The sequence below is a fragment of the Arabidopsis lyrata genome (assembly GCF_000004255.2).
Source record: "Arabidopsis lyrata subsp. lyrata unplaced genomic scaffold ARALYscaffold_8, whole genome shotgun sequence".
In the NCBI taxonomy this organism is placed as follows: domain Eukaryota; kingdom Viridiplantae; phylum Streptophyta; class Magnoliopsida; order Brassicales; family Brassicaceae; genus Arabidopsis; species Arabidopsis lyrata.
In genome coordinates, this window is record NW_003302548.1 from 4758177 (window position 1) to 4772612 (window position 14436).

The window sequence follows — 14436 nt, forward strand, 5'->3', positions numbered from 1 at the left end:
GTTTTATTTTATGGGACAGAGTTATATGATGGGACGAGTTTTGGCTGATATTAATACAGGACGATGTAGCACGGGTGAAATTCTAGAATTAAAAATAAAAATATAGTGATATTATCTTAAACACTAAACAAACCAAACAATATTAAGAAAACAAATATAACTTAAAATTTAAGTTTTTAGTTTTAAAAAATTAATCCGCAATATCCCGCGGGGTAAAAATTTTAGATACAAAATAATATCAAATTATTATAATAGTCCATGAATATAAATGGTTGCCAATATTAATTAACACTACATCACTTCTACACCTACAAATCTTCTAAGTACATCAATACAAATTAACACATTTTAGTAAACAAATACAACAACTCAAAAAAATATATTCATATATTTCAACTATATTAATTATAATATAATAAGTAAATGAGAAATAATTATTTTATAGTATGTATTTAAAATTCTAATGAATTATAAATTATTATATAAAATACAGAAAATATAATTTTGCTCCGCGGGTTAAATCCTAATTCATTTGGTATTTAGGATTTTCCTAAAATAAAATAGATAAAAAGTAAATATCACCGCTTTGAGGAATTTATTTTATATCTTACCAGACCCGCTCAATAAATTTTAACGAATCAAAGTGTCATTTTTTACTATTCATATTATGACAGCATGAACAAAACAAATGCACAAAATAAGTATTAGTCATCACTAACACCAATCTACGAAAATAAATCATGTTTTAGCTAATCAACAAAAAACTAAGAAATGCATTGTACCAATTGGATATAATGTTAATTTTTGCTTGATCATATTTTAAAAATATTTAAAAGTAAACAATACTTAAATGAAAACATACATATACAAGCGCATAATTTTTTGACGATCCAACCTCAAATTCAGCAGTGTCGTTTATGTTCTACAACACAATTGTTGGCTAAAATGAAGATAATGCACAAATGAAGATGAGTGAGAGAGAAGAAAACGTAAATTTCAAATAACTAAATAAAAAAGAAGTTAATTTAGAAACATAATCATTGTTTGAGCTGAAGTGAGAGTTTCTTGTAGAGCATTGAAGAATGTTCCCGCCGTTAAAAGAACAACACACCAAGTGTCTTGATTTTATAGAATTGATTAAATAAGAGATTTGTAACATGAAAACATAATGTGAAGAAAAAACATTACGTAAATTAATATAATGCTACGGTTTTCATTTATTAGATAGAGTAACGTAAGGTAAAAAATGACACTTAATTATAATGTCTAGAAAGATATGCTCAGAGAAGAGAAGAAACGAATGTTTAGTTGTTTTTTTGAAATTTCATTTATTTCCACAATATAATTACAAATTAATCACCACTAATTACCATTAATTAGAGAGGAACACATGTCAAATGCATAGGATGCCAAATAGCATGATAATAAAGCTTCTTAAAAAAACCTTGTCATTAATCACCACTAATTATCATTAATTGGAGAGGGACACATATCAAATGCATAGGATGCCAAATGACATGATAATAGAGCTTCTTAAAAAAAACATTGTCATATTATATCAGATTTAATGAACACAATTGAATGATAGCATCACGAAAAAAATGTGGATATTCATCTAGTACCATATTGAATTGAGATCTAAATAAATATTGGTAGTCCTTGAAATAATATATATGACTTCAAGGTACATCTCAAAATAAAAATTAAAATTAAAATGCTGTTAGTCCAAATTGACTTTAGCATATAATAATTACATAAAGAGTGTCAAGTTCATAGAACGAAATTGACAGAAAAAATGAACAACTCGAACAAAAAATAACTATAGTCATGAACAAAGACCAAAACAAAACACCAAGTAAGTTATATTATTCCAAATGATATTGTCTTACATAAGCCGAGACAAAATATTGTGATGTAGTCCCATATTAAGGCCATTGTGAGCAAGAAGTGCATACATCCATAGATCATCTGAACTCAAGAGCTACATTGCAAAATTTCCAAAAACGGTTTAGGAAAGATTTTTACATGGTTTCTTGCAGTACAAGATACGATCAAGACTCCAACAAGACAAAAGCCGTTACCTTGATTTGCAGCTGCAAGAACTTCACGTAATGGACGGCATCTTCCAGCATTGTGCTTATATCGACCTTTGTCCCATTAGGAACTAGGCTCTGCAATGTCTTTAGCCTATCGTTTATCCTTTCTCTTCGTTTCTGAAACATTCATCAACATTATTATTCCATAAAACCTAACAACTAAAAATCAGCAACCAAAAGATTAGTTTAGTTTCCTGAATACCCGAGCATATAGGCTTTGAGGATCGGAAGCTATCCCTTTGTTGGATTTTGCTTTGCGTTTTAGGCTTTTTGATGTATTAGACACTAAACCTAAAGCATTCTCATCATCTGAACTATTATAATTGCTTAGGCTCTGACCATCTCTCCAAGCAGTCTTAGGCTCGGTGACCAAATTGCTTTCTGAACTTATCTTTTGCTTCTTCCTTGGTTTCACCAGCTCCTGCTTTGCGTTAACCGTTATCATTAGCTCATTGCAAAAGAAAAATATAGGAAAATTAACATTTTTGACTTGAACTTACTTGTCTTGAGTCATCATAAAGATTCGTTTGGTGATTGGAACCGTCAAGAACGGCCGCATAGTTCCCTTGCAGAATTTTACTAAATGGGAAGAAATCATCAGAAGAAGAGACAACATCAAACTCATTAGGAGCATTGCAAAAGCTCGATTCGTTAGAAGAACATTGATCAAAATTGAACATCCCCAAAAGAGACTCCAATTCACCATCTACAAAAGCTTCATTCTCCATACCGAATGCTTCATTCTCCATAGTGTGCGTTTCTATATTTGTGTATAGCAGCGTGCTAGCTTATATTAGAGGTTTGAGGAGAATAACTTTGAGAAGGAATAAAAATATTTGACGGCTGATTATAAAATCAGGGATTTTATTCTTATTGTATATTGAACAAGTCCTAATGTTCTTAACCTACCATGCATGATCAAATACGATTAGTCAACTTGTGGGGTCAATAAAAGCCAAGTTTAGACAGAGTCAAAGAGGTTATGCCACTCCATTGCATGACGAGTACATTAGTGTTAGCATATTCTATATAGAAGATTCATGTTTTTCAATGAACGTTAAACATTTTTGTGTACGCAAAATCACAAAGATAGTAAAGAAATAATATATGGATCGCCCCCAATGCACGTTATGTAGAAAATGTCTTGTGACAATGAACTTGTTTTGTTAGTTTTCTAACTTTTAGGAAAATAAATAGTCAATGAAATACTATAGTCCAGATGTTAATTTCTTACCGCAAAACATGATTGATCTTGCGTTGGAGTTTGGAGTGTCCATCCATCCAGTAAGAAAAAGATTCACGATTAGCGGCATGTCCGAATGTCGGATCACAGCGAGTCCAAAACATTTTGACTTCACAACTCAACATTTTTACTAACTACAATATTTTTAAATTATTCTAACTAGAACTTGAATCAAATTAACCAAAAAAGAAATAAATGCGTAAAGAGGATACTAAACAATATAGAAGAGCTACTTTTTAGTCTAAACAACAATTTTCTCGTGACTAGAACATGTTGTATGCTAATGTGGTCGTTGTCTAATCAGCTTTATTCAAAAATTCCTATAATAAGAAACAATAAACGAAGAGATAGTAAAAGACCAAAGGACGGCACGGAATAATTTGAGATTCCGACAAGATGAGATTCATACTCGTTTGCTTGTCTTAATATCACCCTTACATACATACACAGAATTTAATAAATCAAAAATCATTGTCCATTATAAAAACAAAGAAACAAAGCTCGGAAAAGTATTCTTGTGTCTATGTTTTAGTTAAGATACAATGCATTAAATCTTACGGATTAGCTTTTCGTTGGTTGTTAGACTTATTTTTATACCTCCGGTTACTAGACTATAAAGTTCTTTACTAAATATTACTCACAAATATATACTAGCTGTTGTTAAGCTATTGATGATTGATCAGTTCACGATACGTTGGCAAAATAACCATTCAAAATCTCTTTCCGTTCCCATTGCAAAATCTCCCAAAAGGTGCCCCTTCCGCTTGTGAAAGGAAACCAAAGGCTTACATGCACACATTGTATGTGTGAAAGGACATGCATGATCCTTGACCCATATATTTTCCAAGATTGTACGTAAGTGCTCAGGCCACCAAACTTTGCTGGTATACCTGCTTCGGTAGCGAGTTTTAAACTAGCTAGTGGAACCAAGCCTACGAATCATTAACACTTCATTGGGCTTGCCAAGTGGCGGTTCAAATGAACCCAGTACTCGATAATATAACCCTAAATAAACCAAGTCGCCTTGGTCCAGTGGTAAAGGGAGGTAATTCCCGCCATCTGGGTTCGAGTAGCATTGGCCACCGGGGTTCGAGTGATTTAACATGGTTCCCCAGGATTAGTCTTTGGGTCTAGAAAGCAGCTCCGGCTCAGATGGGTACGGTGGAGGTGCGACGGTCCGGGGCTTTTTTTTTATAAAAAAATTTATATATAAAAAAGGTCCAAATATTTTTTAAAAATATTATTAATATGAGAATTATATTTTAAGAGGCCTAATTATTTATAAGAAAATGTATAAAAAGCCCCAAAATTTTTAAAATAACAATTTTTACTATAAAACTCCGCAAAAATTTTAAAAATTAAGTAAATTTTCTCTTTGTATATAATAATAGGTCAAAAAAAATTTTTTGCCCTAAGGCTCTCAAATATATTGAATCGGGGCAGCTAGAAAGCTTTTAGGATCACCTGAGTTATCAAAAAAAATATAACCCTAAATATAAACTTAGGAGAAGATACAAGTAATCTACAAATATACTATATATCGAACAATAAAGGGAGCTACGGATTGTTGAACATATGTGGGCAAAATAACCACTCAACAAACAGCTCCCTCTCCTCTTATCTTCTTACAATTGTTAATCTCACGCACGAGAGAGGTTTACGACTTTAGATTTGCATTAGATATTTTCTTCTATGCTTCTCATTACGTTTTTTTTAAAAAAAATTGGTTTTTTCATCTAAACTTTGTTCTTGCTTTCAGTACTCATTTATTCATAATCGTTCATTTTTGTACTTTCGTTAATCGTTATGCATGGGTAGTTTTATTATTGGGGTTTAGGGGTTCTTAAAAGGGATTCAGGAATTGATCATTAGGGTTTTGATACTCGGAACATATTTAAAATTCTTCTAAATTTGTGAAACAGCCTTTTGCTTTATTGACAATCTAGTTAGTGAGCTTAGATAGATTTACTTTCCGAAAATTTGATAAATAACCTTAACTAATTTTGAAGCAAGCTCATAAATTGCAAATGTTTAGTTATGACGTTTTGTGAGCACATTGAGTTTATTTTTTTTTATTTTAATTATCTCATTGAATTGTATTAAATATTACACTGGTCCAACTTTTTCTCTACGGCCTCTTGTGCTCCAAGCTAAAATACATTCATTTTTTATGTTTTCTTAAATTTCTTAAGAAATGCAAAATTAACCTCAGGATGAGAAACATGAAACTATGAAAAAAATTCGGTGTTCCTTCTAATAAAAAAAAAAAGAGAAAAAGAGTGGTTGCAGGGTGTACCTTGCGACCTCTTGTTATCATACAACGCACATTTACTAACAAAATCAATGATTCTTTCTAGAAAATGACGCCCGAATTAATAAATCAACAATGAGCGGCAGCAAGCTGTACCTTGCTTGTATTCAAGGCCGGTGCTCGGCTCTGATAAAATATAACCAATATTATCTCTAGTTGGTATATGTTAAGTGATATTTTAAACACATTTTATAGGGGTTTTTTTTTTATGTTATCGAGTCTTTTAGTCGAGAACATGTAGCTTTTGATGTCTTTTAGTATTTTCAGGTTTTTGGTCCGATATATGAACACCACATTCAAGTATATCTTTTTTATTCCTTCTACCTCTTCTTTCCACGATTGCCTCCCGTGCTCCAAGCCAAGGTACATTCTCTTTCCCCTTCCTTTTTTCTGTTTCCACAAAAAATTTAGGATATACAAATTAACCTTCGGATAAAATTTTGAAAAATTATCGAATCTCCTCTTAGCTTAAAAATCCTGAAACATCATCTAAATCCTCCATGTACTGGATAGCTGATGAATTCATACATGCAAATTTCCACTAAAACACACAAAACAAAACAATTAGCCACAATAAAATACGACAAATATTTACCACTTATTGCTAAACAACAAACGGATATCCATCTTGGCAAATTCTTCGTCGGGGACATGAAGTTTCTTCTGAATTCGATTCTTCATCTTCTGTAAGACTTCACCTTCAAGAATGACAAACATGAATGGATCCCCAAACGGTTTAAATCCCTAAGAATCCACAAGATTTAGAAAAGATGTTAAATTAATTGATTAATGTACAATAAAGACAAGCTATTTTAGCTATTACCTTGATAATTCTATGGTTAAAAACGTGAATTATAACCTCACTTCCGCATCCTTGTGAGAAAGGTGAACATGATACAAAAGTGCTAATAAATCTACATCAAAAGAAACCAACATGATACAAAAGAACAAGATAATATTATTGGGTGTCAAAGCAAATAGCATTATGAACCTTCTTTATAGCACACATACTTGCATGATGTGTACATGGAAATCAAAGTATGAAATTTGTATTCCTTTTGTGAAGAGATCGGACCAATAGCACTCTTCAAGGATAATTCAACAAAATAAGTAGTATTTTTTTTTTCAATTAGCAATATGGCTTACCAAAATGTTTTCACACATATAGTCATCAGAATCATTAAAATAAACTAGCTTAATCAAGCGAAATGATTTGACATCATCATATTATTGTTGATTATCACGGAATGAGAAGGTCCCGTTAAGAATTTATTATTTAGCACCCTTAGTTCTATTATTGTTGAGCCCAAAGGTTAAATGATTATTTTGCTTTCCGTTTTTATCTTGAACCCATATCCTAGATGTGGCAATTTAGCCCTCGCATGTACAACCTTTTTTTCATGTTCTTGACCCCTAGCTTCATGATTATTGCAACTGTAGACATTATTCTTGACTTGAAATTGTTAGTCATTCCGAAATGTTATGGTTTGTTAGTATCTAACATGATGTGTGCCACTAATTTCGTTTTAATTCTCCTAAGTCGTAACGTGAGAAAAGGGAGAGATATGATTTTGCAAAGGTTTTTAACCCAAGTCTCTTTTAGAGAATTAGATTAATTGTTGGAAATTTTGTTAGAATTTGTATAAAGTCCTAATTATATAAGCCATGATACAATTTAGATTATAACATAAATAGTAAAAATGATACAACTTAGATTCTAACATAAGAAAACACCTAATCCTATTGTTAAAAAAACCCGCAAAACCTAATATTGAAAACAAGATCATTATACCAAAATAAAAGAAAAACACCATAACTCTTATTTCGTTTCATAACACAAGTTGTTGAATCTATTTTAGTGTAACTGCAACTCCGGACATTTACGCATTTGAACTAACGAAGAGACAAAACTTCATAATTCTTGGCTGCGATTGGGTTGTGGGATTTAGTAAGCTCTTTGTTTCTTGTTGTGGAATGTTATGGTCGTCCATTCACCTTTTATATTCAAAGTTTCCTCATTATAATCTACATATTGCGTCCGTTTTCAAATGTTTGGACCAAGTGATGCTATTGGGTTTGTTCAGAAACTCTCGAAGGTACGACGTCCCTCCACTAAAATAAATTACTACATATATAATCAAAGTGTCTTAAAACATAAATGAAAAGCTAGATGAAATTTCATTGTAAAATACGGTCTTTATAAGTTATAAAGAAGCAATCATTATTATGTAGTTGGATTCAAAATGTCAACTCTCAAGTCCCAACTTGTGTAACATTTCTCTCCCCCAAACGTGCCAAAATTAATATATTCCAATCTCACCAAATTTTTAAATACTATTTTAATTTACATACTTTCGTTACAACTTACAACAACAACTTGCTCCGCACATATTTCGTTGCAACTAATTAATTAAATGGCCAATTTGGCCACCCACTCTTACTCTTCTTTCTCACGCAACTTCCTCTGTTCTCAAGATTCTTCCCTACACTTCACCTTCTTCTATATATCTCTCTCTCTGCTCTCAAACTAGGTTTTAAGTATTGTAACAATGGCGCTCGAAGCTCTTAATTCACCAAGATTGGTCGATGATTCCTCAAGATTTAATGGCGTTGAGCAGTGGACAAAAGGTAAGAAACGATCCAAACGATCAAGAACTGATCATCATAACAACCGTCTCACTGAAGAAGAGTATCTAGCTTTCTGTCTCATGCTTCTTGCTCGGGACGGCGGTGATCTTGACTCTGTGACGGCGAAGGAGAAGCCGGGTTATAAGTGTGGCGTTTGTTACAAGACGTTTTCGTCTTACCAAGCTCTCGGTGGTCATAAGGCGAGCCAGCAGGGCTTATACGGCGGTGGAGATATTGATAAGACACTATCCACCGCCGTGAAATCTCACGTTTGTTCGGTTTGCGGGAAATCTTTCGCCACCGGTCAAGCTCTTGGCGGCCATAAGCGGTGCCACTACGACAGTGGCGTTTCGAATTCGGAAGGTGTGGGGTCTACTAGCCACGTCAGCAGCAGTAGCCACCGCAGATTTGACCTTAATATTACGCCGGTGCAGGAATTCTCGCTGGAGGACGAAGTGATGAGTCCGATGGCTATGAAGAAGCCTCGCCTGAAGTAAGTCTTTGTTGAAGACTTAGTTTATCAAATGTAAATATCAAATTTCTGTTTCAAGGAACAATTTTGTTGATTCTTTTACCAATACAAAAAAATCTTGTATCAGAGGAAAACGTATTTGATTTACAGTTTTAGTTGACCAAACAAAATATTCATATTTTCTTGATAACATATGAGTTTAGCTGCTATCTTTTTTCAGAATGAGTTTGATTGAAATTTTGTATGTTTCCATTGTTTTGCATGATAAAATAATATCTATGTATTCAGAGAAAATCCCATAAAATTATTTAGATATTTCTACAAATATATAACAATTTATTTGTTACCTAACCTTCAAAACTATTTGAGGAAGATAACAATAGAAAGCAAAAACTTTTAGGCTATAAGAGAGTTTATAATGATATTTAAGAAATCTTAGTCTAAAGATGTTCATTGTCTACCTAAAACTAATTGGAGGATGGCTCTATACGATGTAAATATTAGTATCTGTCGAACAACAGTAGCAACAGTATACTAAATTCATTAGAACACCGAGTCGAAAATATTTACAACTGACTTTCTGATTGTTAAACTATCAAGCGAATTGGCCTCTATTTGAATTAGATGATCTCGTTGCATTCTTACTTACACTCGGTTTTGTTAACTTATTGACACTTTACTATTGTAGCTGTGTCACCTGTGTCCTCAAACTGCATTCCGTTACCTGCATATTTTAAAAATAAATAACCATATCTCTAGATATAGAGGGGAAATACCGATAATGAAATTGAGATATTGTACCTGCAGAGCTGAGATTGTGTTTAGAAGGTCCCAGCACATGTCGAGCATCCCTTCCTCCTTGACATTCACACGGCCAAGTTCTGCTGCCAAGCTACTTATTTTCCCAACCTGAGCAAATGGCTTTCACTTTTTAATATACAAATATGGATAACTATTGACACAATAAATGGTAAAAAAGCTCTTACATTCCTCTTCCCTTAATCACTTAATGTTGACAAAATTATGGAGCAAATTATTCTTAGACCGGATTCTAAGCCACTAACTCTAGTCAGAGACTAATGTATAAGAAGAGCTACTGGAATATACACTTGGCTACAACGAGAGATGTGCGCAGTCATATAAGTACGGAGTGTTCTACTCAACATTTTATTTGTCTTAACAATTCCGTTAAAAGGTTGCGACCTAAACATTATTCAAGTACAAGAGACCCCAAAACTAAACACAATTAGAGAACAAAAAATGGTTACCTTTGGCAGTAACAAGCATATGGAAGATGCCATTGCTTGCATAACATCAACTGCTGAACAAATGGCATCCTTAACACTTTGTACATTTACCTGCAATTGGTATCATTTATCATCAGCAAGTATCACAAAAGTTTTCCCAACACAGTACTAAAAAAAAACCTTTTGAGTAGAAAAGCCAAACCATTGCCCCGCAATCAACAGGTAGACAAAGTGTGCTGCCTTTTAGCGCTTCAGCAGCTCCTACTAAAGAACCCATATAATCCCGGTCCATAACCAACCACTCTTCTAGATGTCCCATCTATACATATGCATGTGAAAAATTTAACTTTCTTGTTAAGTAAGATTCAAATAAAATTTAAAGAGGTCCCAAAGCTGTAAGAAGCATAACATACAAAGGAACCTAAAATAAGAAAGTGTTACTTAAAGAGCACAAGGACTAAGGCGGTTCAATATAAGAAAAAATAAATCGGATTAACTTACCTGCTTATTGAGAATAGATATCAGTTTCAAACTCTGCTTCAGGTGCTGCAATTCGATTCTTTTCGCTCTGACAGAATCATATAGCTTAGAGATACTTATCCATGCATTGCACAGTCTTTTCTGCAACGACAACAGGGTTCCATTTGAGTTTGTGGCGTCTCCTTGACAACCAATTAAAAACTAACCACTCAAAATTCAGTCAGTAAGACATATGTGGCATAGACAAGCCTGGAAAACATAATAGATTCGAATTTTCAAAACATGCCTTCGAGTTTGTTTAGATTGAAACTAACGGATTTTCTAAAACTTACAGTGGTTGTCTCATTCTAAGTTCTGAATGTTAAAATGAAAATTTGATTGAAACACATTGTGTTAATCTATAATCAAAGATTTAAAGCATTCAAGACAAAAAGGATTGCTAACCTCCGCTCTCATCTTTTGTGCAGAGATAACAGCATTTGCTCGTGCATTAGCAAATTGCCATTGGAGCAATCTATTGTGAAATAGCCTTAACAAGTGAGCATCAGCAACTCCATTATCTCTGATCTTCTCTTTAGCATCCACAGCAAAATTCGGAATCAAAGGCGTATTTTTACTCATCGAGCTTCTCACTCTTAGTGGACTCATTCTGCCTGAAGGAGTAACCCCTCTTGGAGGAACAACGCCTCTCGAAGGGCTTATTCCTCTAACAATGCTGGTTCCTCTCGGACTCGACAAAGCTGCATTCATACCAAATTTACCAGGTGAAACAGGTCGAATCTGCTCACTTTTTGGAAACAATTGGCTTCCTTTTGGGGACAATACACAACTATCCACAGATATCTTCCTCAGTCCATGTGAGCTAGTCTCTAACCGATCCTGCGACCTCGATTGCGAAACTCTCGCCTTAACCACATTGCCACAAACTAGTAACATTTTCCCTCTTCCATTAGAGCTTCCAGAAGAAACACTCTCTGTCTCTAAATCAACACTCAATGAATCTCTCCGTTCACGCGAAACCGGTCTATTATTCACCATGGAATTCTGCAGAACTCTAGCTACACCATTGCCAGATCCGGTTAGTTTCTTCCTAGTATCTGTAAAGTCTACGCTTCTACTCAAACAATTAGGTTGCAAAGACCTAGGCCATTGATCAGAGAGCTTCAATTTCTCTTGTTTACCTCCACCACTTCTAGATGTTGTTGCCGAAGAAGTCGTCTTCGTACCTCTCACTGGAGTAATCGGAGACGAAATCAACTGCGATCTATTCTCATTCCCTGTAAACGAATCCGCTTGAAACGACGCAAACAAGCTTCTCCCAGAAGTCAACAACATTCTCTGCGCTTTAGAAACTTCTCCACGATCTAACGACTCACGACGAGGTGTTGATTTCGGCCGATTTGTAGCAACCGGTCGAGTAACGGTCGGAGATTGACATCTTTTCGGTGATGATTGGTGAAATAAAGAAGAAGCACCGCCGAGGTATCGTGATGCTACGTCTCGTGTTTTTGGCCGGCGATTTGATGATTCCGATGGAAACGACGGTGGTTTGTTATGTTTAGTGTTTGCGTTAAAAGAAGGTGAAATTGCAGCTGTCATCTCCGACATTGAGAAATCAACATTGCCTCGTTATGAATGTGAGCAAGGAGAGATTGTATCGAGAAGAATTTTCCAACGGAATTGAGAGATTTCCGGCGAAACTAGGGGTTTTGATTTATTGAAAGGTGAGTGAATTTTGCAGTGTTAGTATAAATCTCCGGCGAAGCCGAGAATAGAGTGGGGAAGGTGAGGGAGATAATTACGTTAAGTTTTGTGAGAGTATAACTGTCGTCTCTTTCCTTTATAAATCATCTTGACTCATTTTTTTTTTACTTTTTAAATTTAAACTAGATCCGGATGTATATTTTACAATATCTTATTACTAGTGTTAAGCCCGTACTTCGTATGGGTCAAACAACGATAGCACAATAATGTTTTGAATAATTTTTCGAAAACAATCATAATCTTGATGCTCTTGTTTGTGAAGGTTGAAATCAAAGTCTGAATGTATTGAGCAAATGTAATATTCATTAGTAAATATTAAAAACTTTTAATGTTAAATTTTGTAATCGTAAGGTAAACAATTTTACAATAAGAATTAGGTATGAAAGATGAATACATCCGAATAACATTTCTTACTAAAGATCTAAGTCCATGGGAGAAATGGAATAAAAACTGTTAAGATTGATTCATAAAAAAGAACTTTGGAGAATTAGGCATGCCTTTTAACTCTAGAACTAGGATCGGACCCGCGGTCCACCGCGGGATAATATTGGTTTATATACGTTGCGTTTAATATTGTGTGTGTTTTTTAGTAGAACGAATCGTGTAGTATACTTATAAATATTCACAATAACGCCGTACTATGGCACATGTTAAATTTTATTTAGTACAAAATTTATATATTATGTATTTTAAGATAAAATTTTGATATATTATAGTAGAAAATTAGATGATTCATGGGAATTAAAGCAGTCAAAATAGGTCAAAAACCGCGGGTCGAGCCCACATCATCTCACTATGGGGCAGATTTGGGAAAATATATTAAACCCGCAAATAAGCGGGCCACATGGATTAATTCGAAGTGGGTCATAGGTTTAATCGGTTTTCATCCGCGGGTTGGCGGATCAGTCCGCATATTAGTATTTATTGATAAAATTATAATTTATTCAACATGTGATAATTTAAACAAACTTTTAATAGTATTTTATTTATTTATTTATTTTAGTAGTATTTTCAATTTTGGTTACTTTAAAATTATTTAAACAAAAATCATGGACAATCCCGCAAATCCGCATACATTCGCGGGACAGGTTTGTATTTCATATATCTTTTAATTAATGATAATTGGCTAAAATGAGCGAAATTAATGACAAAAACGTTGATTGTTATGGAATTAGTCCCAAAAATATATGAACAAATTTATTATACGTAATTAATGTATAATATTGTTCGGAATATGCTTTTATTTTTAGTTACCATAAGCATAATCAGATTTTATTTGATTTCCATAAATATTTGATTTTATTTCGATTTTTCATTATTAATTCAAATTTATATTCCAAAAAAAATTCAAAGATCCGATTTCAGAAATTCGGTCAATTTTCTGATTTTAACCCGACCCATTTTCATTTGTACTTCTCTTTTAATAGTATAGAGATTTGCGACAATATGCAAAAATGATTTATTAATGAGAACCCTGCATTTTTTTTTTAGTATACACACATAAAACATTATTGGAAAACCTGGAAAGAAAAGAGTTCAAAGGAATCAAATTTTGGTGTTATAACAGAATATCGCCACAAACAATCTACTTTAAAGCTAAGACTTCCTCTGGTTTTATATTTGAATGCTGAGACTTTTTGTTGATTTCAATGTCACCCTCTAAATCCTCTCTGCAAAATTTTGGCCACAACAAACAAAAAGCATCAGAAAATAGATCTAATTTAGTTCGTCAACTAAGTGTTCTATATTAGAAACATAACAAATTAAAGTTTTCTGTCATGCATTTTGACAAACAGTTGATAGACAAAACTAACGCCCACGTTATCTGGATCATAATTTAGGTTCCTCTAAAGTGAAGAATCATACCTTTTCGCCAACAATTTCATTTCTTTCCTTTTCTTTCGATTCAATCTCGCCTCTTTCGTTTTCTCTGTGGATCTAGATTATTGAATTTTTGGCTTTTGATGGGAAGACGAAACAAATAGAGGATTTAGTTTGATTTTTTATGAAGTGAGAATTATATTAGTTGCAGGAAGAAGAGATCATGGGCGAAGAGATCGTGGAGCAGTTGAAGAAACTATTTTTTTTTATTCATCTTTTTTTTTATTGATTTTTTTTTCTTCTCCAATAATTAGGTTTATGTTTAAAAAAGTGAAAGACTAAAATTTGAGACTTACGCCACGTGTCAAATGAGA

General features: G+C 33.6%; 3 protein-coding genes across 3 annotated transcripts; 1 reads left to right on the top strand and 2 right to left on the bottom strand.

The window, feature by feature from the left end:
• Positions 1–1885: 1885 nt before the first annotated feature.
• On the bottom strand, positions 1886–2845 carry LOC9299764 (transcription factor bHLH139). Its single transcript, XM_021032586.1, has 4 exons — positions 2597–2845; positions 2299–2517; positions 2082–2213; positions 1886–1981 (listed from the first exon to the last, which is right to left on the bottom strand). Exons 1-4 carry the CDS (start codon positions 2843–2845, stop codon positions 1886–1888), a joined length of 696 nt encoding a protein of 231 aa, XP_020888245.1.
• A 5149-nt stretch (positions 2846–7994) lies between these two features.
• LOC9301522 (zinc finger protein AZF3) lies at positions 7995–8959 on the top strand. Its single transcript, XM_002863642.2, has one exon. It carries the CDS (start codon positions 8200–8202, stop codon positions 8773–8775), a length of 576 nt encoding a protein of 191 aa, XP_002863688.1. The 5' UTR covers positions 7995–8199; the 3' UTR covers positions 8776–8959.
• Positions 8960–9152: 193 nt separating this feature from the next.
• Positions 9153–12351, bottom strand: LOC9299765 (QWRF motif-containing protein 9). The gene is made up of 6 exons (XM_021015966.1): positions 10922–12351; positions 10499–10618; positions 10200–10316; positions 10019–10108; positions 9552–9659; positions 9153–9474 (listed from the first exon to the last, which is right to left on the bottom strand). Exons 1-6 carry the CDS (start codon positions 12083–12085, stop codon positions 9430–9432), a joined length of 1644 nt encoding a protein of 547 aa, XP_020871625.1. The 5' UTR covers positions 12086–12351; the 3' UTR covers positions 9153–9429.
• Between the last annotated feature and the right edge of the window lie 2085 nt (positions 12352–14436).